The following is a 25,132-nucleotide window of genomic DNA, read 5'->3' on the forward strand; positions in this document are numbered from 1 at the left end:
CCTTCTGGAGAGATGCAAAGTGGTAGGGGTCTTCTGATGAAGGGAGAGGATGGGAGGTTCAAGGCTAGGACCACCCAGTTTGGGCCTAGGAGGGCCCCAGTAGATTAGAGACCTGAGGAAAACAGCCCTGCAGGGCTGTAATTACCCCAGAGAAGCAGAGAAGACATCAACCCTAGGGTGCAAATGGAAAGGCGCCTTCGCAGCCATCACCAGAATAGAGAAAGGATAGCCCTTTGAGGGGTCTCCTTGAAACCGTTCTTCAGATCCTGCAACGTTCCCTAGGAAGATTTTGTCTGAAGCAGGCTTGGGAGAGAATTTAGACTTGATGCCGGAGCCTCCAGCATCCAGGGTGGGAATGGGGGATCCCAACCCCACTCCCCACTCCCCCAGTTCCAGCAGCGGGTGAGTCACCCGAGAGCTCCCTACATAGTCTTCAGGCGCGCGGCGCGTACCATCGCGCGGCCGCAGGGGGAGACAGAGTAACCGGCATTGGTCCCCCAGCACGGCGTCCGCTCTGCCGCGGGTACAGGAGGAGTATAGTGTGGTTAACCGTGTTGCACTGCAGGGCGGGGTCGGGGCCCTCGGGTTGTGCCCGCGGTGGCTCCGTACTCCATCACGGCGGGGGTGGCCGTCCCCTGCGCACTTGGTACGTGCGGAGAGGCCAGGCCCAGCCCGGGCTGTACAATAGGGTTGGGCCGAGACCAGGACTGGGCCGGCGCGGGGCAAAGGAGCAGGATCGCGGTTGTGGAGGACCGACACCGGGTAGCCGGCAACTCATAGCTTCGCTGGCCACCAGTTTCGACCTCTCCCACACCAAGCGCGGCCGTCTCTAAGTCGTTGCCCGCCGGGCGGGCCGGGCGGGATGCGCCGCGGGACTCCCGTTCTGGCCTCGGGCCGCCGCCGCCGCCGCCGCTGAGACCCCCCAAAACCTCCATTGACGCCACAACCATGGAGAACGGCCCGCGCACGGAGCCCGGGCCGGGTGCACCCGCAGGTAAGCCGGGAGCCACGCAAGAGAGAGCCCGGAGGGAGGCCGAGCAGCCGCGGGGCGGCCAAGGATGAGGTTGGTGGCTGGGCGGGGACCCCTCCCCCGCCGCGCCCTCTGACCACTTAGAAGTTTAAAAATAAAGGCTGCGGCGGCCGCGGCTCGGGGCCACGGACGCATCTTCTGACAGCTGCCTCCTCCCCCAACCTCGGCGCCGGGACGCACAGGGCATCGGGATCCGCGGGGACCCGGCTAGGGAATCGATGGGGTGACCCTTCTGCCGCAGCCCGGTGCCATCCTCTCTTCCCCACCCCCACTCTCCTTGGAGATCCACCCCAGACTCAGAAGATCCTCTTCTACTGAGCTGGAGCTGCTGTCCCTCTTTCCATCCTCCGTGGGCACGTGTGACCTTAGCCTGAATGTGTGTGTTGAGGGGCTCATTTCTCAGGCCTGGAACCCTACATGCAGAAGCTAGGCCCCTGTACCCCCCACGCCCAGGCCCTGGCCCAGACCTCGCCCCCACCCCATCCGTCCAGCTGCCGCGCAAAGGGCCTGTTGCTGTTGCCGGCCGACCCGGAGGGGAGGGAGACGAGGGGGAGGTCTTTAGCGGTGGCTGCCAAGTAACCCGCCGGATAAAGGCGAGGGGGAGGGGGAGGCGGTATTGTTTGGGGCGCGGGCGGGAGCTGGGGAGTGGGCCGCCTTCCCTGAAGCCAGGCCTTTTTCGGAGCCCACCCAGTCCGATTTGGGACAGGAGTGACAGAGGTAGATCTGCTGGCCCTGCCGGCACCACTTCACTTCTTTGGGGCGGGAGTCGCACAGTAGAATGAGGCGAAGGCTCAGGGATGGCACTCCCGACATGCCACATCATTCCCCAGACTGAGGTTTTTGGATGCTAACACACACACACACACACACACACACACACACACACACACAACTTCCAGGCCCTGGACCACCAAAGCTCTCCTTTTCACCCCTCACCCCACCAACCACCAGTGCCCTGAACTTCTGCAAATCCCATTCGATCTGGGAGCAGCTGATGAGGGGGTGGGGACAGAATTCTGGTTGGGCCTGGTGTTGAAGGGAGGACTCTTTCTTCCTGGAAGGGGAGGGAAAAACATGAACACTGAGGATCCAAGTCCTGACCCACTGACGCAGTTGGGGGGAGGTGGCCCCATCTCCCACCCACACCCCCAGAGAGTCCCCAGACTAATCCTGCCACCTCCCTGCCCCTCTGGGGTGTGGACCCAGGATGAAAGAGTGGCTATGGGTGTGGAGAGCACCCGGGATGAGGTGGGGTTGCATGGCCGTGGGTGGGCTCCTCCCCGTGTCAGCGTGGGTGCTTGGAGGGGACCAGTGATGGCCTAAGAGGACAGAAGTGGTGGGTTTCTGGAGATTTAAAGGCTGTGTTGGCAACAAGGGTGGATGGGTTTGTCCTGGCTCCATAGAGTCTGAGAGGGACCACCTAGGGAGGTCCAGCCTGGTCTGTCCATCTGCTTACTGGTATTCTGCACCTGAGAGTCCTTGGCACTAGGTGCACAAAAGCCTGAACGAGGGCAGTAACACAGCCTCAGCGCTGGTTGGTTTATAATTAGGGCACTTGAATGGGTGGCCCAGTCTGAGTATGAGGGCAGGGGTGGGATGCGTGGCTTTAGTGAGGGCCTAGCTGAGGGTGGAGGGTCACATGCAGGGGCCTGGCTTGGGGCGACTCTTCTAGTCACAAGGGTCTAGATGGAGTTACATGAGAAGCTGAGTCGGGATGGTGGCTTGTCCCTACATATTGAGAATCTAAAAGTGACCAGACCAATGACTTCCTGGGAGTAAATGATGTGCCCATAGTGTGTGCCGGGAGAGTTTGGGACAGTGGCCTGTCTCTGAACGTTGGTGACATGACCCTGCTGACTTTAGGTACCTTTTGTGTACTTGTATGATGAGCAATAACAAACAGCAGACAGCATGGGGCAGGGGACAAGGGTGGCACCCATGTCACAGTCAGAGGACCTGGATGGAAATCGCAGGCAGCTGTTTCCTGGCTTCTGTGGTGGAGCCAGTATTCCGCCCCTGGAAACCAGGGGACAGGGTTTGTCTGTGAGCCTCATGAGGTTGATGTGAGGGGCAGAGATGCTGAACCGAAGGAACCTGGCACACATGCACCAGACACCCTCAATAAAGTGTGATCATTGTGATTGTGGCTAGGCTCATTAGAACTGGTGCCAGCAGGGAGGCGTGAACCATGGGGGAGGGCAGGGTGGGAATTGGGAAGCAGTTTAGAGCCTAGACTCCAGAATCAGTTCGAGCTCTATGTCATGACCTCCACTGTGTGATGGGGGCATTTCTAAACCCGACTCTCAAGTTTTCCCATCTATATACTAAAAATAATGCTAGAAATGATCCCTCAGAGGTATCAGACTCTTCAAAAGAGATGAATACATACACTTTTAGCCCCTGGTACCAGCCTAGGTTGGTTGGTTTGGGTTTTACAAAACAGGGTTTCTTTGTGTAGCCTTGGCTGCCCTGGAACTCACTCTGTAGACCAGGCTGGCTTCTAACTCACAGAGATTGACCTGCCTTTGCCTCCTGAGTGCTGGGATTAAAGGCCACCGATGCCTGGATTAGGTTTGTTTATTACTGATATCATTTCTAATTCTGTCAGGAGTCTGAGGCCCAGAGATGGAGCACCATTAGAATGGTATGTATGTGTGTGTGTGTGTGTGTGTGTGTGTGTGTGTGTGAGAGAGAGAGAGAGAGAGAGAGAGAGAGAGAGAGAGAGAGAGAGAAAATAGGGAAATAGGGCAGACTACCAGTACCAGGGGAGGGACTTCGGGACTTCTAGAGAGCTGTGAGGCAGCTGGGTCTATCCGGAGAAGGGAAGGTGGGCTGTTAGACCTGATATAAGGCAGTGACAGGAGGAGAGAGAAAACACATTGTCCGGTGGCCCCACCGTGACAGCATGGTGCTGGTTGTGCTGAGGCGGTAAACGGTGAACGCTACCTACCAATTTAGTGAGGAAGAAGGCAGATGTGTTCTCTGAAGGGGTGTGTTGTGCTGGCCCGCATAGTGCTGCAGAGCATGGGATTTGTTTATGGACTGCCTCACAGAGCAGGAGGAAGCCCTGGAGTGGACAGACCTGAAACACTGAGTAGAAATTGGGGAGACTGGCCCAATGGGCCACAGGTGTACCTGCAGCAGCCTGCTTGACTGACACCTCCTACTGACAGGTCCCCCTCACTGGACTGGTGGGCTCAGTTTGAGGCCTTTAATGAGCCTCTAATGTGCAGTCATGCATATGCAAATGAGGAGTAAGGGCGCTAGGCCAGCTTAGCCCTTTTCCCACTAAGGATGGCCGCTGGCTGTTGTGGGACAGAGGTGAAGAAAGGAACAGGAAGCCGAAAACAGGGCTCCAGACTAGAGTGGTGGCTTTTGAGGGCTGTTGGAGCAGGTCTCAAATCTGACTGAGCTTGACCAGAGGTCATAAGCAGCTGGGAATCGTGTCCTTGGGTCCCCTCTGGGCCAGGGAGGGAGTCAGAGAGGCAGGCTTAAATAATGCAGCTTTGTTGACTGGTGGTGGCTCTGCCTGGCACCCCCTGGGCACAGCGTCCAACATCACCTCTCAGCTGCAGCTCTTCCCCGAGGGGAGTGGGAGCTTGGGGTAGGGAACTGATATTGCTGTTCCCCCCTCCCCCCAGCTGTCAGAGGAGACCTGGGGAAGGAAGTGGTTCCTTGGCTCTCCAAATTTATTGCTATTGTCCCCCGACCCTGCCATTTGTTCTTGGCCTTCACCGTGCCAGGCAGTATATCACACGTACTCTCTCATTTGCTCCTCATGACAATCCCATGAGTTGGGACTAATTCTTTGCCCATTTTATGAATGAGAGCCAGAGAGGCAAGGTTGCTTGCTTAAAGCCACACAGCTAGGAGCTGGCAGAGGCAAGATTTGAAGCTGACGCACCAACTCTTTCTACAGAATTATGACCAAGCAAGCCAGTGACAGGGTCTGGACCACCATGTTCTCCACCATGTTACTTCAGTGGTCATTGTGGTTCAGGGGACCCCTGGTCATGTTTTCTTGCAGACACTGGTAGAGGCAGCTAGCCCTTGGGTTTCCTGTGAAGACCATCAGCTGGGGACCGAGCACATTAGACTCTCGGTGATGACAGCCTAGCTAAAAACCCATTCCTCAGACATTGGGCTGGGGCTGAGGGAGGGACCTGGTGGAGCCTGAGCTGCGGGATGGGGTCATTTCCTGCCGCCTAAAATAACAGGAAGTGGGTGCTCCTGATTGGAGGCTAGGAAACAATGGCCGCCGGTCCTGCCAGGGAGCTCCTTCAGAGCCTGTCTCCCTAGGACTACGGAAGCTTCAGCCTAGCTTCAGGACCCTGCCTCCTACCTCAGGGGAGGCTGGCCTTTCCCAGTGCACTGCTTATTACTGCTAAGTTCCTCCAGGTCAGGCCTAATGCTGCTCTTAGGAAACATCAAGAAACACCTGTCCTGGCCCGGTCAGGCATCCCTCGGGCTTCATCCTTCCTAACCATCCCCATTCTCCCAGCCCAGATCTCTCCAGGAGGAGAGACCCAGGATAGACCCAGGCAGACCCATCTGATAGCAGAGTGAGGGTCACAGAGACATTAAGCTGAGTCTGTCCAAACCCCACCTTTACCCTTCCCCAGCAGTGTGACTTTAGCAAGTGTCTCGATCTCAGAATCTGTTTTCCTGATTTGTAAAGTGGGGTAACAGTATCCCCCTCTTAGGATCATATCAAAGATTGAATGAACTAACAAGGTTATATACTTAGCTGGGTCAGCCAGAAGCCTAAGCTGCTGTTATGAATCAGACTTCCTCTGGCCCCAGGTAAAGGAATGCCCTGAGGGGGGAGAGCAGAAGCCACAGGGACAAGGCTAGAGAAGTATGTAGGGGAAACTGGCTCTCTATTTGCTGTGGTTCAGAGGGGACCTGGCTGCTTGTGGGCGTGTCTATGTGGGTATGTCTGTCTGTTTCAGAGTATCTGTGTTTCTGTGCTCTTGTGGTTATCAATCCAAGTCTATTTTTTGAGGGAGACACAAGAATGTCTTGTCTCATCATCGTGCATGCCCTTGTCTGTGTTGTCTGCTTCCGCTCTCCGGTGCTTCGCTTTTGGTCTCTCTGGTGTGTATACCTCTCTATCTCCTTACGTCTTTACTCTCTCTGTGCTCCTGTCTCATCTGTGGTCTAATGTTGACACCTCAGGTGCCATAGCAAGGACGGCGGTACTTATCTGTCCTGTGTGTCTGTGTCTCGCCGCCGCTTCCCTGCTGCTCCCCTCGGCTCTCACCTGGACAGACTCTGCCTTGGAGATGGACCTCCCTTCCGGCCGCCTGTTGGCCAGCCTGGGCAGGAGCCTGCCTATCCTGCATTCCTGAGCTCTTAGCTCAAGGCCTGTCTGCCCCACCTGCACCCTTCACTTTTGTGGGGAACCTCCCTGGGGGAGCCACCGAATCACTTCCTTCTTAGGACACTGATGAGAGCCTGAGGGAATGATGGCGTGATAGCTGACAGGAACAGCATGACATAAGATTTTGTCATCAAGCAGCACTGGGGTTCAAACCCCGCCCCTGGCATGAACAGCCTATTAATGTGAGTAACAGTTATCTTACCTATGGAGGAGGCAGGGGGATGTATGGTTCTTTCCCTTTAGGATGGTTATGAGAATCGAGTGACATGAGGACATGCATGGCTTAGGAGTTGGCAGAAGACAGCAGGGTCTTGATGCAGTCATGACATTTCAAATTTAAAGAAACATCCATGCCTGGGAGCACCTTGGAGGTCCTACTATGTACTTTCTTTTTCTTTGTTTTTAAGGTAGGATTTCACTTAGCTGAGGCTAGCCTTGAACTTGATTCTCCTGCCTTCACCTATCAAGTACCATCATGCCTAGCTTGATGACACACTATATAGGTGGTTTTCCACGTCTGTCCATCTTATCCATCCATCTGCTTAGGTATTCACTGATCAGACATAGGTTTCTACTGTGAGCATGGTCTGTGTGTGCTACAGAAAGGACTAAGGTCCAATTTCTTCTCTCAGTGAGTTTTGCCATGGGGTGGCATGGCGGGCAGACATATGGTGAGACCAGATTATCAGTGCTGTGAGGGGCCATTGGCCCAGTAGGAGCTGGGGCAGCAGAAGAGAGAAACCTGCATGTAAGGACTGCCAGGAGACAGCAGCCATGTAGCAGGCTCACGGAGGGGCTTGGCCCCCTTCCCTTAGCAGACCCCAGATGCAGGCCTTTTAAGGGCTCTTGAAAAGGCAGGACTTTCCGACACTACCTTGTAACCAGTTCCTGCACCTTTGCCCTGCAAATGTTCTTCGTGCCAAGGAATAAATACAAATTATCTACTGCTTATCCAGTTCTTAGCAAACACTTCTGCTGGATAGCAACATAGCAGAAGAAAACTGGCAGTGGGTGAACCTCCCAGTCTGGCACAGTCCTAAAGCAAGATAAAATTAAGTAAGCTAAGGATCATACTTGATTGAGTTGAATAATCAGAAAAGAATCAACCATATTTGTATAGAGAATTAACCAGGGAATTCATTTGGATTAACACAAGCTGTTCCAGGTAATGCCATCCTGATGGCATTTTGTCAGGGTTGGCGTAATTCTGAGGGAATATTTGTATTCAGGGTCAGTAGCCTGCCAGGTCACAAAAGTAGCTCCAAGCGTCCTGTTTGCCTCTTGAGAAATTTTTCTTGTTCAGCTGCTGGAGCAAACACTCATTATTATTTTTGTTAACGTCTACCTGAGTACCTTTGTCCAGGGTCCTGCCCAAACTCTGCTGAGATGGAGGTCCTTTTCTTCCTTTCAAGTGTTTAGCACTTCAAAATACATGGCCACGCAGTCTCTCCCTCCCTCCCTCCCTCCCTCCCCCCCCTCTCTCTCCAGGATCTCTTTATTATGTAGCTCTGAGTGTCCTGACCTTGCTGTGTAATCCTAACTTCTCTGTGTAGACCAGGTTGGCCTCGAACTCATAGAAATCCTCCCTAGTGCCGGATTAAAGGCTTGTGTCACCACACCCAACAGTTTTGTTCTTTGTGAGAGGAAACTTTTTCCTTCCTATGCACCTGCTTCAGGCTAGGGTGGCCTCACCGCATGGCATTCTATTGTCATTCAAAGTACTTTTTGACTGTCTCCTTGGACGTGGACGTGGCTTTGTGGTAGCTGCTGCTGAGGCAGAGCTGAGCCAAGCAGATGTGACCCAGCCCTTGGAGGGCTTCCCCACTGTCAAGGAGGAAGGAACGACACAAAGAAGCTTGACAGTCTAGGACAGTGCTCCCAAGAGAAACTCCTGGAGCAACAACTGTGTGTCATAAAGAATTTTGTGACAACTGGAGAAGCCAAGGAATGCCTGTCTGAGGAAAAGGTGACTAAACCAGAGGAGAAGGAAGAGTTAACGAAGAGAAGGGGAAGAGCACATGCAAAGGCCCTGTGGCAGGAGGAGCTTGGGTAATTATCAGAACGTAAAGGAGGGTCGGGAGAGTGAGAGTTCAGGGGACAAGCAGGGATCAGGAAAGGTAGAGATTGAAGACAAGAGGTGAAGGGAGACCGGGCCTTTAGCCTATGCCAGAGCTGGGGTCTCAGCTCTGGTGTCTCAGCTCTGTCCTCAGAGCAGATGACACCATCGAAGTTTCAGGTTTCAGTGGAGAGCTGAGTAGGAATTGGGTGTGGCAGAGCAGGACTCTGAAGTCCTCCAGGTAAGGAATGGTGATGCTCTCTGCCAGGGTGGGGCTTCATTTCCCAGGTACTTATGTATGGGGCATTTATGTCCCCATCTCTGTTGGTGCTAAGGCTAAAATGAGACAAACAGTTGTAGCCCTGGGGACCATAGGCTAACAGTGGGGACATTGTAAGATGGGATTTGTGAACCAAACGTGGAGGCACACAGCTGTCACCCCAGTTTTTCAGGAGGATAGCTGGAGCTCTAGAGGTTGACACAGCCTAGGCAACATATCCGGACCCTGTTTGTAAAAAGAGGCTTTGGTAGTGACCAGTTCTAGAAGGTGCTGTTTTGCCAGAGATGTCAGATCCTATTGGCCTCTGCCCCTCCCCAACTTCAAGCCTCCGAATAAGTGGTTTTTCCACTAAACATTAGACAAATATAAATAAAGAAAACACAGGGCTGAAGAGATGGCACAGGGGAAAATTCCCCTTGCTGCTCTTCTGGAGGACCAGAGTTTGGTTCCCAGTACCCAAGTCAGCTGGCCCGCAGTTGCCAGGAACTCTAGCTCCAGGGAGCTCCAGGGGATCCAGTGCCCTCTACGGCCTATGGACACGTGCAAGTGCACACACACATAAACGAAAGAGAGATCTCAAAAGGGAAATGAAGAAAAGCTTGGTAAGCCAGCTGCTCAGCCAGGCAGGACTGGAGGATTGAGGTTTCAAGGCCTGGCTGGACTCTAGTCCTGAGTCAGGGCGGGCATAAAAGTGGCAAAAGCTGAGGATACGCTCTGTGGTAGAGTATTGGCTTAGGATGTCAGAGGCTCTGGGGTCAAGCCCAACCCTACTACTGAAAAGCAAACAAAAATGAGGTTGGTGCTTATCTGGAGTGACTGGTAAAGGACAATAGCACAGAAGAGACGGAGATTTAATTACGGTCTTTGGTTTTAAATTTACTATTATATGTGGGGTGTGTGTGTGTGTGTGTGTGTGTGTGTGCAGGTGTGCACTGACACAGCATGATGTGGGATCCAGGGATAAATTCAGGTTATCAGGCTTGCACAGCCAGTGTCTTCACGCCCTGAGCCATCTCACTGGTGCTCCAGTTTGTAGTTTTAAATCAAGGCAGGCCTCACTGAGAAGCGAGACCTGCCAGGGGGTGAGGGAGTGAGCCTAGCTGAAGCTGGGGACAAAGATATTCCTACAGGACTTTCAAGTTGCAGCCCAATGTGGAGGGACATAGGGAGTGTGGCTGGAGGGGCTGAACTCCGGAGAAGGGGAATTGGGGAGATGATGTCTGAGAAGTAACAGGCTGGAGAGAGAGTCTGTGCTCCATTGTGGCCTCTTTGGGTTTCATCTTCGTGAGATGGGGGTATGTTCCAGGGATTTCAGGAAAGAGTGACGTGATGTGACTCATTGTTAATTGATCCCTCCAGCTGCTGCGTTGAGAAAAGAGCAAGGGAGCAGGTCAAGAAATGGAAAGGGGTGGACCAAGGTGATGGGAACTGAGGTAGTGCTGGGCGGTGGTGGCGTACACCCTTAATCCCAGCACTCGGGAGGCAGAGGCAGGTGGATCCCTCTGAGTTGAGGCCAGCCTGGTCTACAGAGAAATCCTGTCTCAAAAAAGAAAGGAAGGAAGGAAGGAAGGAAGGGAGGGAAAAAGAGAGAGAAATGGAAGTAGTGAAAAGTGATTGGATTCGGCTCAGCTTAGACGATCTAAGTGACTCTGAGTTCTGGGAAGTCGCCTTAGCTATGCTGGGAAAAACTGAAGCGGGAGGAGTGGTTACCTTTGTGACATCTATGAGACATCTGGGGTGTCAGGTAGGGAGGTACAGGGGTGAAACTGGTCCTCCAGGGAGAAGTCTGGGCTGGAGAAACAAATTTGGTTGCTGTCAGCACAGGGATGGTTTTTAGGGCTGTGAGTCTGGGTGATGTCACCACGGAATGTGGGGCCAGAGAAGAAGTGAACTCCTGGCAGCCCTGGGGCACACAGCACTGTGGAGAGGTTAGGAAGTCAGGGAGGGGCTGGCAGAGCGACACAAGTCCCAGCCGGCAAAGCAGAAGGGAAGCCCCACCTGAAGTCTGTCTTCTCCAAAGTGGAGCAAAGCATCACAGGGACGGCCGTGTCAGTGTGGCTGGTGGGTCAAGTAAACATGAAAGAAATAGCCAGCTCCGAGATTAACATCCTGGGGGGCCCTGCTGACCTGGAGGAGGTCAGGCAGAGGGGACGTGGATGGCTTCTTCAGGACGGGTGCTGCTTGAGGAGGCCAGAGATGGTGTCCCCAGTAACCATCTGTGTCTGTGATGGTGTCGTCGCTACAGCAGGCCTTGACAACATCTGATGCCATATGCTCCGCTCCTCCCAGCTTCTCTCCATCTCGGTAGTCGAGCCTTACTTAGACACTCACCGTCTTACCTGGTGGGTGTGATTTGCCTGGGTGTAGACAAACACCCGCCTACCAGTTTACTTGCAACACCTGTTAGCACACACAGGTGCTTGAGGAAGGGCACCACACAAGCCTCACCCTCAGCTTTTAAAGTAAGACTTATACACCTAAATTTTGGACTCGGGCAGCCCTGGGTTCAAATCCTGTTCCACCAAATACTGTTTTTTATAACCCTGAACAAATCCTTTCATGGAATAAGCTTTGCTTGCCTCGTCTATGGAATGGGGGAAGACGGTATCCTCCAGTGAGTATCAGGCCTTCACTGAGTGGCTTCCACTAGTATTGCCTGGCAAAGTTAGTTCAGGAATTTGCACCTGGCTGGGAGGTGACTAGGCACAGCTCTGGCTGGTATGAAGAACTGGGTCACCTGTTAAGAAGCTGTCGGGGTTGAGGGTTATGAGAGAAGACAAGGCCTCGGCTTGGGCTCTTGCCTGCAGCCCAGGAAGCTGGGCAGGAAGGAGTGAAAGGAAAATAAAAACCTGGGGTGTTATAATTTCCTAACATCCATACTGTTTACATTGATGCTAGAGTCTGTGGAGAAGGGCCTAGAGCCTTGGTCCTCAGCCTTCCTGTGCTGTGAGCCTTTATTACAGTTCCTCATACAGACCCCAGCCAGAAGATTATTCCATTGCTACTTCACAGCTTTAATTTTGCTACTGTTGTGAATCGTAATGTAAATGTCTGCTATGCAACCCCTGAGTGGGGTCGTGACTCACTTGCTGAGAACCACTAGCCTAGACTCTGCTGATGATACCGGGTTCAGATCCAGGTTGGGTCACTGCCTAGCCTCATGATCTCGAGCTGGGTGTGGTGGCAGGTGCTCGGAACCCTAGCATTCAGAAGGAGGCGAGAGCACGCCACTTCTCCCAGGCCAGGCTAGCCCTCATAGTGAGACCTGTCTCAGAGGAAACAAAAAGGACTGCCCTACTCTGTCTGTCTCTTTACTTTCTTTTTCTTTCTTTTCTGGTTTTTTTTTTTTTTTTTTTTTTGAGACAGGGTTTTGAGACACAATTAATAAAAACTCAGGGAGAGAAATTGGGGTTCAACCTGAAGATCCAAAAGGCAAAGCAGCCAGTCACTGGGTCTTACCTCTACCTCAGTCTGAAATGGCGATCCTGCTTCCAGAAATCTCAGAATGAGACTGTGTCTGAGAGCTGTCTCCTGTTTTATATTCCTCTCTAGTTCTGGGATTAAAGGCGTGTGTGTTATTGCTGCCTGGTCTATAAGGGTGACGAATGTGGTTGTTTTACTTTTCTGATCCTCCGGCAAATTTAACTTGTTAAAATACAAGTAAAATGCCACTTCAGGGTTTCTCTGAAGCTTTGGAGCCTGTCCTGGAACTCGCTCTGTAGACCAGGCTGGCCTCGAACTCAGAGATCCACCTGCCTCTGCCTCCCAAGGCTGGGATTAAAGGCGTGCGCCACCACCACCTGGCTATGCTTTAATTTCTTGTCTTTATGAAGATGTCTTTATATGTCTTTTCTATGTGTAATTATGTCTTTATAACGTCTCCTTCATAAACAACGAGGATAGAACTAGAGCATTTGGCTTTACGTGCAGAGAACACTCGGTAAAATACGAATGGCAGTGGTGGTGCTTGACTTTAGTCTTAGCACTTGGGAGGCAGAGGCAGGTGGGCTTCTTATCCGTTTGGGGACAGCCTGGTCTACATAGCAGTAATAGGACAGCTAGGGCTACATAGAGAGCCAGTCTTCATGCGTGTGTGAATGTCAGTGGCTATATCTAATCTCACAATGCTGTGTCGTAGGTAGTATGAGCAGCTGTAGCACAAAGCAGGCCTACAACTGTCCAAGGCCACTCAGTCTGCAGGGAGACTGGGACCCATGCTTGCATCATCGGGCTTTGAGCCCAAACCATCAGAAGCCTTCCTCCCAGAAGAGGGTCTTTAGAGAACCAAAGACAGTTTCCTGGGTGTCTCCTCCCTGCACACAACTTGTCCCAGGAATGGGGAGTTTGCGTGTCCTGAGAGAGCCAGAGTTCCCAGAACAGAGGACTCAGCATGGCAGAGGGCCCTAGGAAGAATGAAAATGTTATCCATGATACTGCCTAGTCCCATCTGTCAGTGCTGTGTCCTCACTGACTCCCTACGTGGCCAGAGGTCCCCTGCAGATGGCATAAGGGCTCACCATGAGAAGAAAAGGGCTCAACATGATAAGAATTCTCTCTGGGAGAGCAGAAAGTTGACCCAAGTCCTGCAGGAAAGGGAGGTAGAAGCACGGTGCTAGGTTCGTTGTACCCATTCCACACGTGAGAAAACAGAAGCTTGGATTTGAGTGGCTTGCCTCCCTGTCCTGAGATAGCACAATTAGAACAGGCCATTAGCCTGGCGTCTGGTTTTGTCTTTTGGTGTGACATGCACATGCGAATGCATACACATTTGTGTTTATCAACTTCTCTTTTTTGTGACAAGCTGGTCTAGAATTCGTTGTCTAGCTAGGTTGACCTCGAACTCACAGCACTCCTTCTCCCTCAGCCTCCCAAGTACCGAAATTACAGGTGTGTGCCACCATGCATGGATGAATAGTTATGCTTGGGGGGCCAGGGAAGGAAGGAGGTTTGGGTCACATTGTCTTACTTCAGACTTGTTACATCATCTGGCTGGCCTTGAACTCACAGCAGTCCTCCTGTCTTAGCTGTCCTAGGACTGAAACTAGAGGTGTGTGCCACCACCATGTCTAGCAATATTCATACTTTTTAAAAAGATTCATTTATATATATACGTGTGTGTGTGTGTGATGTGTGTGTGTGTGTCAGTATTTTGTCTGTCTGTGTGCAACGCATGCTTGTCTAATGGCAGAAAAAAACAGAAGAGGGTGTCAGATACCCTGAGACTGGCATTACAGATGGTTGTGGGCCACCATGGGAGTGCTGGGAACTGAACCCAGGTCCTCTGCAATAGAAACAAGTGCTCTTAACCGTTGAGCTATCTCTCTAGCCTCTGATAGTCATAGCTTTAAAGACTAAGTCTAAGGGTTACACACCAACAATCTATAGCTGGCTGCCTACCCCATTGATGCCTTTGGCCGTGCAGATACCCCAGAGGTACTATGCTTTTGCCCTTCCTCCTGGTTGGCCCCATGTGCCCAGCCCTGACATACTCTGTGAACCAACCAGCCTTGGGGTTGGACAGTGTGACAAGAGGCAGAGCAGAAAGATGATGAAGGGGCAGCAGGGCGTCTCAATGGGTAAATCACCAGCCTCGGAGCCTGATGACCTGGGTTCTGTCCCCAGGATCCGCGTGGTGAAAGGAGAGAGCCAGTTCTTACAAGTTCTCTGACATTCACATATACACCGTGGCATGTGTCCTCCCATACATGCACACACCCACATACACATAGGTGAATAAATGTAATTTCTTTTTAAAGGGAAAAGGTAAGGGAGGCAGACATAAGAACCAATGATCACCATTTGGTGCTACAAATTTGTTCTCAGTCTCCCAGAATACCATGCTCCATCTGCCCCTTTGCAGCCTGCTCTTCCCTGCCAGACCCTTTCTTTGCTTTGCCAACTCCTGCTTATCCTTCAGATCACAGCCCAGTTGGCATTTCTCCATGTGTAGGTTAACCATGGCCGCTGTACTATGCTGGACGTGGTCCTTCCTCTCTGCTGTCATTTGTCTGTCCTACTGGAGGGTGAACTCCCTAGGGGCAGGAATCCTGGCTGTCCCCTCACCATTATGTCATTAATATCTGGAATAGTAGGCCTGGCACGTGGATAGAATATCCACGAATGAACGAATAAATCCATCGGAGAGATTGCTGTGCGAATCAGCAGTACATGTGTTCAGTCTGACCCTCCTTTCCTCTCTCTTACTGATCTTTCAGCTATGATAGCCAGGATTCCCGCAGAGCCAAGACCTTCTCCAGAAGGCGACCCTTCCCCTCCACCGCCACCGACACCGATGTCAGCCTTGGTTCCTGACACTCCCCCGGACACCCCTCCTGCCATGAAGAATGCCACTAGTCCTAAGCAGCTCCCACTGGAACCAGAGACTCCCACTGGGCAGATCTCGCCTCGGCCAGCTCCCCCACAGGAAGACTCCCCATCCTCAGAAGCAAAGAGCAGGGGACCCACCCCACCAGCCACAGGCCCACGGGACGCCAGGCCTTCTCGAAGGAGTAGCCAGCCATCCCCAACAGCAGTACCAGCCTCTGACAGCCCTCCCACCAAGCAAGGTATTTGTGATGTCCCTAGTGCTGGGCCATGGGTGGTCATCTGGAGTCTTCTTTGCCATGCAGGATGAGGCCAGGAAGATGAGGTAGGGCCAGAGGGAACGCTGAAGCCATTTGCCCCAGGAGACCTTCTGACTCTCTGTTCTTCTCTCTGCTCAGATGTAAAGAAGGCAGGAGAGAGACACAAGCTTGCCAAAGAGCGACGAGAAGAGCGGGCCAAGTACCTGGGTGAGTGTTTGGGTAGCGTTATCTTCATCGACATTCCCCAGCCTCCTGTGAATAAATATTACAGACCCTTCTAGAATACTGTGTGTGTTGGCCTCACGAAATCCTCAGCATAGTTTGAGGAGGAATCAGGTTTGAATAGATGACATCACTTGCCTGAGAGCTAGTGGATAGTTGAGATCAGACCCAGACAGAACCTGTATCTTACAATGGTTCTCAACCTGTGGGCCATGACCCCCATGGGGTCGCATATCTGATATCCTGCATATCAAATATTTACATTATGATTCATGACCATAGCAAAACTACAGTTAGGAAGTAGTGACAAAATAATTGTGTGTTTGGGAGTCACCACAGCATGAAGCACTCTATTCAAGGGTTGCAGCCTTAGGAAGATTGAGACCCGCTGCTCTGTATGTACTATCATGTGCTGAAATCTGTCCAGTAGCCCCCTAAGTCATGTTCTGGAGAGTCTCACGCTGGTGGATGCCCTTGCCCTCCAGCCTGAGAGATGTGAGGCAGTTGGAGGCCAGTGGGGACAGCAGGTTTCCCTAGACCTGCCTTCAGGAAGCCCTGAACGACAAAGGGGACTTCTGAGAGTGGAGGTCTCACAGAGGCAGGCAGAAAAGGGACGGTCTAGGACTAGGGTGGCAGACAGCTGCTGGGAGCTGCTTCAGGCTCAGGCCTGCCGCAGAACCCCTCAGGTCATGCCCCCTCATCTCTACCCCAGCGGCCAAGAAGGCAGTGTGGCTGGAGAAGGAGGAGAAGGCCAAGGCGCTTCGGGAGAAGCAGCTCCAGGAGCGCCGCCGACGATTGGAGGAGCAGCGGCTTAAAGCCGAGCAGCGCCGGGCTGCCCTGGAGGAGCGGCAGAGGCAGAAGCTTGAGAAAAACAAGGTATGTTCTTGGCAGTCCCAACAGAGTTCACAGAGATCTGCAGGTCTGCATAAATGTATATCGTCCGGTGGTCTATGTAGTAGAAAAGTACATCCACACATCCACACATGTCCCCAAGTGCTCTGTGCCTAGGCAGTCCCTTCTGCATTCACCTCTGTGGCCCTGCCCCCGTGTGTCTATGCAATTGCGTTGGCTCCCACATGTGTTTGTGAGAGGCCAGAGGCTCTGTTCTATGTATGCAGATATGTGTAAAAAAGGGGGAAAACAGATCCAAGATCAGGATCCCCAGTGCTAGGGGGACATAACCCTGCCCAGGAACCCCAGGCAAGGAGAGTCCCACCCATCTCAGGAAGTGACTCAAAGCCAGGAAAAGCTCTCCAAGAACTGTGGAGAGGATCTGTCTATCACACATGGGCTTGAATCACGGCAGAGTCAGTAACCTTGGTTACCTGCAGTGAGTCAGGGAGAACTTAGGCTGGGGGAGGACTTTCTCCCAGATATGGTGGCCGATCCTGAGTCCAAACCTCTCTCTTTTCTCCATTGGCTCCCAGGAACGCTATGAAGCAGCCATCCAGCGGTCAGTGAAGAAGACCTGGGCTGAAATCCGGCAGCAGCGCTGGTCCTGGGCAGGGGCCCTGCACCACAGCTCCCCCGGACGTAAGACTAGTGAGTGGGCTGGAAGTGCTGGTGGGTGGCTGGGCAGAGCTGGGGCCTGCTGAGGTGGGAGAGGAATATTTTACACACAAGGTGCTCGCTATTCCCTGTGGCAGGTGTGTCTTGCTTCATGTGTCTTCCGGAATGGCCTGTAAGCCATCCAATGTGTCACCTCAGTTTGCTCCTCAAACCTGTGTGTCATCTTAGGAGTTGCTTAACATGCCTTCCTCCTACCAATTACTGTTAGTTGATGATGTGTAGAAAGAGGACTTTAAGCCGGGCGGTGGTGGCGCACGCCTTTAATCCCAGCACTTGGGAGGCAGAGGCAGGCGGATCTCTGTGAGTTCGAGGCCAGCCTGGTCTACAAGAGCTAGTTCCAGGACAGGCTCTAAAAAAGCTGCAGAGAGACCCTGTCTCGAAAAACCAAAAAAAGAAAAAGAAAGAAAGAGGACTTTAATACCCTGCAGATCCTGGATGCTTTAAAAAAAAAAAAAAAAAAAAAAAAAACTGTCATCCTCTGTTTGGAAGATAGTTTTTTTTGTCTGAGTTTTCTTTGCATAGGCGCGTTGTGGATTTTGGTCTGATTCCTTGCTGGCATACACATACCACTGCGCTTGGATGTCTATGCAATGACAAGGTCCATAGCTCATGTATCTCACCTAGTGTATGTGCCCATAGAAGTGCTGTGTAGCCCATTCTGTGAGGCTGTGTTTTAGGCTATGTGCCTCCGGGAGGCTCCTTAGTCAGATTTAGGTTCAAACTCTTGATACTTGTATGACCTTTAACTTGTCAAATCTCACTTTCTTCATGTGTAAAATGGGGATAACAGCACTGCTTGGCCTCCAAGGTTGTGGGTAGATGTTTGGAGGATCAAGTGAGGTAACATGTCTGTGGTGCCCAGCACAGTGCCTGGCCCACGGTAAGCTGACATAACTGTCATGGCTAGATCACTTCATTATGTTTCTGCCTGTGTGCATTTTACTTGTGTTCCTCTGTCTGTGCATGTCTACATACATACGTGCATGAATAAGTATTCACCTCTCTATCTGCACGTGTTTGCATGTCTTTGTGTGTCTGGAAAAATATGTGGAACTCTGAACTGTGTAGGTCTTCTGTTTAGGAATGTCTTTGCATTGTCCCAGGATGTGGGTGTTGTATCCATAGCGCCTTGGCTGGGCAGTGTCCGCAAGTGCCAGTGCTGGGTGGTTGTGGGGAGGGGTTGCAGCACCCAGCCCTAGGCACTGGCTTCCCTTGGTCTGGCCAGGAAGGCTGTAGTTCTAGTTTTCCACCATTTCTTCCCTCTGCTCCATCTTCATTGGCTCCCCCAATCAAGGTTGTTTCTGATCACCTCCCTTTCCCCTCCCCCTCCCAGGGCCAAGTCAAGCCTCCTCTTCCCCCCATCCATCCTAGCCTGCCCGCTCCTTCCTCTCCCACCCCGCCCTCAGAGCATCCTGCATGGAAGGCCTCAGTGCCCCCCCTGGCTCCCTTCTGGCCCGGCCCTAATGCCGTGTCTTTTCCCCTCCAGGTGGGAGCAGGTGCTCCGTGTCGGCAGTAAACCTGCCCAAACACGTGGACTCTATAATCAACAAGCGGCTCTCAAAGTCCTCTGCCACGCTCTGGAACTCCCCCAGTAGAAGTAAGAGGAGGCTCAGCCTTCCCCCTCCAGAGCCCCTTGTAGCCAGCCAGCCCCCTCCAGAGCTCATCCCTGGAGTGCTCACACTCCGGGTCCAGCTCTACTCTATCCCACCCGGGGCTCTGTGCCCTTTGGAGGAGCCGGCATTTGGGTCTGGACCCTAGGACATAGTAGTGTCCTGTAGGATAGGAGAACAGACACAAAGGATAATGGCCTAGAGGGGCAGAAAGCTAAGGGCTGGGGTGGCAGTGGGCAGTCAGCTTTATCTCTAACCACAGCCAGCTGGCCGGGGCCAGCCTTAGACAGGTGGCTTTGCCCCCATGTGTCAGGCTAGCCTGGATACTAGGGTGGGGCTGTTCTGGCTCCACCCTGGAGGGCCATGCAACCCTGCCATCTCTGCCTCTTAGAACACCTGCTTTGTCCTTGGCTGGGTCCAAAGTCGGGACCCACCAAGGTGGCACAGCTCCTGCGTTCCCACCATGCTCTGGTGCTTCCATCTGAAAGAACCATGGCTAAAGTTATTTATAAGTTTCTCTAGCTTTTATTTGGTTGTTCTGTCGCCTAGCAACCAAATCAGCTGCTGCACCAACCCCACCTGACTGAAGCTTAAAAATAACCCAGCAGCTGAAGGGACAGAGCAGGGTGGCCTAGGGCAACAGGGCCCTCCAGCAGCCTCTCTAGCACACTCCTAACGGCTGGTTGGAGGAGCACAAGGACCCTCACTCCCCCAAATCCAGGAAGCATGCCTCCCCCAGGCCAGCATGATGAGATCAGGAGAGGCAGGCCCTGCTGTGGGACCTGGGAGAGGGCAGTGGGGTCATCCCTAGTTCCTGTTATGGCTCCTTCCTTTGCTCACAGTTTTGAGCCCTCTCACCTGGGGAGACCGGTAGGAGGCACTCCTAAAGTGATGCAGGGCAGGGCATTGGCCAGGATCCCCTCCCCCGCCGGTTTTAGGAATTGAACCTAGGGCCTCTTGCATGACAGCCAAGCGCTCTACCTCTGAAATATATTCCCAGTCCCTTGCTCAGTGTGTTGTTGCCTGTGTCTGCAAAAGGAGGACCAGTTCTCAGGAAGAAATGTGTGGCCCTGCGTGACTTGGGGCGGGGGTGACAGTCCTCTTGAGAATCCTTGGGCTCTTCTTGGGTTCAGTTCCTAGTTCCCACCTGTGCCTCCGCCTGCCTTGACCTGCTCTGCCTGATTCTCCCCCCAGATCGCAGCCTGCAGCTGAGCGCTTGGGAGAGCAGCATTGTGGATCGTCTGATGACGCCCACCCTCTCCTTCCTGGCTCGGAGTCGCAGCGCGGTTACACTGCCCAGAAACGGCCGGGACCAGGGTAGGGGCAGCGGCCCTGGGAGACGCCCCACAAGGGGCCGGGCAGGGGCCAGCCTCGCGCCTGGGCCACACTCCGACCGCACTCATCCCTCTGCAGCCGTGCCAGTGTGCCCTCGCTCAGCCTCCGCCAGCCCGCTAACGCCTTGTAGCGCCCCTCGGAGCGCGCACCGCTGCACCCCGTCTGGGGAGCGCGCGGAGCGACGCAAGTCCGGTGCCGGCGGCAGCCCCGCATTGGCCCGCCGCCGGCTGGAAGCCACGCCGGTGAGTGGCCCGCAGCTCATGGTGGGGACAGGCGCGACTGGGCTGGAGTGCGACCACAGCTGACCTCTCTTCCTCTTCGCTCCTATCCCGCGCCTCCAGGTGCTGAAAAAGGAGAAGAAGGACAAGGAGCGGGAAAACGAGAAGGAAAAGAGCGCCCTGGCCCGCGAGCGCCTCAAGAAGCGGCAGTCGTTACCAGCCTCTGTGCGACCCAGGCTCTCCGCCGCCGCCGGTGCTGAGCTCAGGTGGGCGGGGCTCCGCGCCTCACCTGGCCATTCGCTCTGGCTCTGTCAGTTATTCCAAAATACTTGAAGTTACTAAAGGGCAGGTTTTCCATTTTCTTGCCCCTGTTTTTCCTTTTCTCTCTGCTCTTCCCCACACACACATACACTTTTTTTTTTTTGAGACAAAGCTCCAGCTCTTGACCCTCCCCCCCCACTCTTACTTCATGAGCTGAGTACTGGGAATAGAACCCCCAGCCTCCTGTATGCTAGGCAAGCACCCCATCACTGAGCTATCTATATACTGAGTCCTTTTCGTAGTTTGTTTGTTTTAAGACAGTGTTTCACTAAGTTGCCCAACCTTGAACCTGTGATTCTTTTAAAGTAGCCAGGGTTATAACAGACCTGTGCCATCATACCTTCCCAGTGTCCCAGTGTGTGTGTGTGTGTGTGTGTGTGTGTGTGTGTGTTGCGGGTATGTCAGAAGCCAGCTCTTGGAAATCAGTTCTCACTCAACCATGTAGGTTCCAGGAGTTGAGCTCAGGTTGTCAGGCTTGGTGGCAAGCCCCTTTGCCTGCTGAGCCATCTCACTGGTCCTTTTTGTTGTTTGTTGGGCAAGAACGTCATGTATCCAAGACTGACCTCTAATCAGCTCTATAGCCAATGATGACCTTGAATTTATGAAACTTCTGCCCCCACCTCTCCCGTGCTGGCGTTACAGGGCTGTGTGCATGCTCAGCAAGCGTTCTACCCACTGACCCCTTGGTTTGTTTTTGTTTTTATGAGGCAGGGTCTCCTTATGTAGCTCAGGATGCCCTTGAACTAATGGTATAGCCTGGGCTGGCCACAAACCCCCGGCTGTCTTCCTGCCCTGGACTTTCACTTTTTCTCTTTCTTCTTTATTTTTTTCTTTTTTTAATATTTATTTGTTTATTATGTATACAATATTCTGTCTGTGTGTATGCCTGCATGCCAGAAGAGGGCACCAGATCCCATTACAGATGGTTGTGAGCCACCATGTGGGGGCTGGGAATTGAACTCAGGACCTTTGGAACAGCAGGCGGTGCTCTTAACCTCTGAGCCATCTCTCCAGCCCCTTCTTTATTTCATTTATCCTCTATTTCCCCACCCCTTTTTTTGTCTCTCTTTTCTTTTTTTGATTATGGACACCTCTCCCCACCCCCGCCCCCAATTCCTAAAACAGTAGCACCTGATAAGCAACTCAGTACATACTTGATCAGTGACCGACTTACCCTGTGGTGTCTTGGGTGCTGAGGACACTGAGCTAAACCAGGCCTATTTTTTTGCTCTACTAAGTGTGCATGCTGCTGGGGAGGCAGATGTTAGTCAAAGCTCTCACAAATTAGTTTGTAATTGCAAACTGGGATATATGCACTAAGAGGAAAGGATAACACTGTGAGTGGATAGGAGGGGATGCAGCCCAGCCCACAAAAGGTAATATTGGAGGCTGGTAAGCTGGCGCAATGAGTAAAGGCCTTTGCTGTGCAAGCATTGTGAGCTGAGTTAAATCCCTGGAATCCATGGAAAGATGCAAAGAAAGAACCACCTCACCACTGCCTTCTGACTCCCACAAGCATGCTCACACATGCATGCCCCACACAATAACAACAAGTAATCTTTTTTTTTTTAAAGGAATACTTCTCCAAAGAAATGACATGCTGGGGAGGGGAGTGCCCACACAGGTGCTTTGCCTCCCATTCTAACCCCTTTCTTCTCTCTTAGCCCTAAGTCCAAGGCCCGGCCATCCTCTCCCTCAACAACCTGGCACAGACCTGCCTCCCCCTGCCCCAGCCCAGGACCAGGTCAGACCCTTCCTCCAAAACCACCATCCCCCCGAAGCACCACTGCATCGCCCAAGGGGCGGGTTCGGAGGAAGGAGGAGGCAAAAGAGAGCCCCAGCCCATCAGGGCCTGAGGACAAGAACCGCAGCAAGAGCAGAACCATCGAGAAGGAGCCAGCGGCCCCAGCTTCACCAGCGCCCTCCCCAGTGCCCTCACCGACCCCAGCCCAGCCTCAGAAGGAGCAGCCCTCAACAGAGATCCCTGCAGGTGCAGAGTGAGGGTGGGCGGGGCAGAGGTGCCATCTTTTCCTGTGTCTGGGAAGTGGACACCACAGACACTAGTGCAGAGGGGCAGGAAGAGGGATCTCCTGCCCATACCAGGCCAAGTCTCGGACACAGTGATGGCAGCAATTCTGTTGAATGAGTGGGTCACTGAGGTCCTGAAAGCATATTGGTGTACAGGGGTGATGGAGGTGCCTACACCCGTGTGTTCTGACTCCTGGTCTTGATCTTCCTCCAGACACCACCGTCCAGACTGCCCCTCCTCCCACTGCTCCTCCGGTGACCCCTAGCAAACCTATGGCTGGCACCACAGACCGGGAAGAAGCCACTCGGCTCCTGGCTGAGAAGCGGCGCCAGGCTCGGGAACAGAGGGAACGCGAAGAACAGGAGCGGAAGCTGCAGGCCGAAAGGGACAAGTGAGTGTGACCTCAGGGACTGTGAGGGCCCATGTGGCACCCAAAAAGGTGAAAACCAAGCTTGAATTTTTTGAATTCTCCAGACGAATGCGGGAGGAGCAGCTGGCACGGGAGGCCGAGGCCCGGGCTGAACGCGAGGCTGAGGCCCGGAGACGGGAGGAGCAGGAGGCTCGAGAGAAGGCCCAGGCTGAGCAGGAGGAGCAGGAGCGGCTGCAGAAGCAGGTGCCCACGCCGGTGGGAGGGCTGATCTTAGCTGGCTCTGAGTGGGTTTGGGCAGGAGGGAACCCAAAGCTATGGTGGTCTTTGGTAGAAAGAGGAAGCCGAAGCTCGGTCCCGGGAAGAAGCTGAGCGCCAGCGCCTGGAGCGGGAAAAGCACTTCCAGAAGGAGGAGCAGGAGAGACAAGAGCGGAGAAAGGTGTGCAGTGCCAGTGGGGCCTGGGGCGGGGCCTGGGGTGAGGGTGGGGCCTTGATGGGGCGGGGCCTGGGGCTGGCCTCAGTTCCTGCAAATGGTAGCAACGGACCCAGACCTGGGCTTGAATTTGTAGAAGATAGAACAAGAAAGTACTGGTTGGGGCTGAGAGCTACCAGCCCTCGACTAGGGCCAGCTGGTGAGAAGTTGAGGGTGAGGTCTGTGGGCCTAACCACTGTGGGATCTCCTCACAGCGGCTGGAGGAGATAATGAAGAGGACCCGGAAGTCAGAAGCTGCTGAAACCAAGGTCAGGATTCTCAGGTTGGGGAGTGGGCGTTGGGGAAAGGAGGTCACAGAAAAGCCTCCAGCGTGGAGGAAGAGTGTGGTAGGGAGGCTTTTCTGTGTCTGGGCACGGAGGGTGGAGCAGTTGAATGGGTCCACGTAGCCCTGACAGCGCTTCCCTTTCAAACAGAAGCGGGATGGAAAGGAGCCCACGGTCAACAATTCCTGTCCAGGTAACGCCCCCGCTCTTCTCACTTCCTTTGCTCTGGTCGCCCCTGAGCTCCAGTCCCACCCTTCAACCGCCCCTGACTAATGGCCATTTCTTCGCTGTGATAGACCCTGTGAAAGCTGCAGAGACTCGGCCCTCAGGGCTACAGAAGGATTCTGTCCAGAAAGAGGAGCTGGCCCCTCAGGAGCCACAGTGGAGGTACCAGCTCGCAACCCCAGGGACTCTGAGCTAGGCAGGCAGCTGCCGGCTGGAGCTATGGACTATGGGCTTCTCAGGGAGGTGGGTTACTAACCCTGGACCCCTACATCCACAGTCTGCCAAGCAAGGAGATGCCAGGGTCCCTGGTAAATGGCCTGCAGCCTCTCCCAGCGCACCAGGAGAATGGCTTCTCCCCAAAGGGAACCGCTGGAGAAAAAGGTCTGGGTCGAACACCAGAGGGACTCCTCCCATTTGCAGAGGCAGAAGCCTTCCTCAAGAAAGCAGTGGTTCAGCCCCCACAGGTCACAGGTAGGGACTGTAGGAGCCCTGGCTCTTGGGCCGGCTGTACCCCACCCATCCCTATTGGGACTTCTCAGCCCTGACTTTTCCCCCTCTCCTTCCCCTCAGAAGTCCTTTAAGCAATTGCCTTGGACCCGGGTGCAGCTGCGAACGTTTCTTTGCGTCAGCTCTTGGGTGTCTGGAAGAGAAAGAGACAGAACCAAGATGGACGTGGGCTGGGTCCTTACTGTTGTTTTTAATCTGCACCTTATAAACTGATATGTCTCTGGCGGGAAGCAGGCCCTGCCGCTCAGTGCACCCGTGTGCTCACACACTCAGACACCCATCTAACCCATACACACATACACTCATAGCTCTCTGGCCTCCCCCTGGGGAGGGACCACTTATAGTATTTGCCTTGGTTTGGTGGGGTACGGTGGATGTGAATATGTAAATAGCCGTGTTCAGACACCTCTCCATGGAGGAGGTGGGGACAGGAGGCAGTCCCTCATCCCAAGGCTCCCTGGGAAGGTCTTCCTCTATTTAACTGTAACCGAGGGGGAACCCAGGTCTGGGAAGAGGGGGGACACCTTGGGCCACAGAATACTGGTTGCTTGAGGGGTAATGGCCCCTGTCCTCGCCTGGAATCAGTGTTATTACATCTGATCAAACTTCTCCAGAAATAAAGTGAGAATAATTCTGCCAA

General features: G+C 53.4%; 1 protein-coding gene across 8 annotated transcripts; it reads left to right on the plus strand.

Moving 5' to 3' along the window:
- Positions 1 to 688: 688 nt before the first annotated feature.
- Map7d1 (MAP7 domain containing 1) lies at positions 689 to 25,132 on the plus strand. 8 transcript variants are annotated; one of them, XM_038334738.1, is made up of 18 exons: positions 689 to 994; positions 14,965 to 15,315; positions 15,472 to 15,540; positions 16,268 to 16,431; positions 16,983 to 17,097; positions 18,611 to 18,721; positions 19,929 to 20,051; positions 20,148 to 20,311; positions 20,411 to 20,553; positions 22,273 to 22,598; positions 22,851 to 23,028; positions 23,112 to 23,250; positions 23,339 to 23,443; positions 23,692 to 23,745; positions 23,911 to 23,953; positions 24,057 to 24,147; positions 24,263 to 24,456; positions 24,556 to 25,132. In XM_038334738.1, the coding sequence occupies exons 1-18, from the start codon at positions 949 to 951 to the stop codon at positions 24,564 to 24,566; spliced, it is 2,427 nt and encodes an 808-aa protein (XP_038190666.1). In that variant the 5' UTR covers positions 689 to 948; the 3' UTR covers positions 24,567 to 25,132. The 8 variants fall into 8 exon arrangements, with proteins under 8 accessions (XP_038190666.1, XP_038190668.1, XP_038190664.1 ...); XM_038334740.1 differs by having other exon boundaries at positions 16,983 to 17,088; XM_038334736.1 differs by having other exon boundaries at positions 19,929 to 20,311.

Source organism: Arvicola amphibius, chromosome 6 (assembly GCF_903992535.2).
Source record: "Arvicola amphibius chromosome 6, mArvAmp1.2, whole genome shotgun sequence".
Taxonomy (NCBI): domain Eukaryota; kingdom Metazoa; phylum Chordata; class Mammalia; order Rodentia; family Cricetidae; genus Arvicola; species Arvicola amphibius.

What these genes read in the sequence shown, in the direction of transcription:
- Map7d1 (XM_038334736.1), top strand. Translation starts at nt 949, where the DNA reads ATGGAGAACGGCCCGCGCACGGAGCCCGGGCCGGGTGCACCCGCAG. An exon ending in GCCGGCTGGAAGCCACGCCG is followed by an intron (nt 20,312 to 20,410) that starts GTGAGTGGCCCG and finishes CCGCGCCTCCAG; the next exon opens with GTGCTGAAAAAGGAGAAGAA. An exon ending in AGAGACAAGAGCGGAGAAAG is followed by an intron (nt 23,444 to 23,691) that starts GTGTGCAGTGCC and finishes ATCTCCTCACAG; the next exon opens with CGGCTGGAGGAGATAATGAA.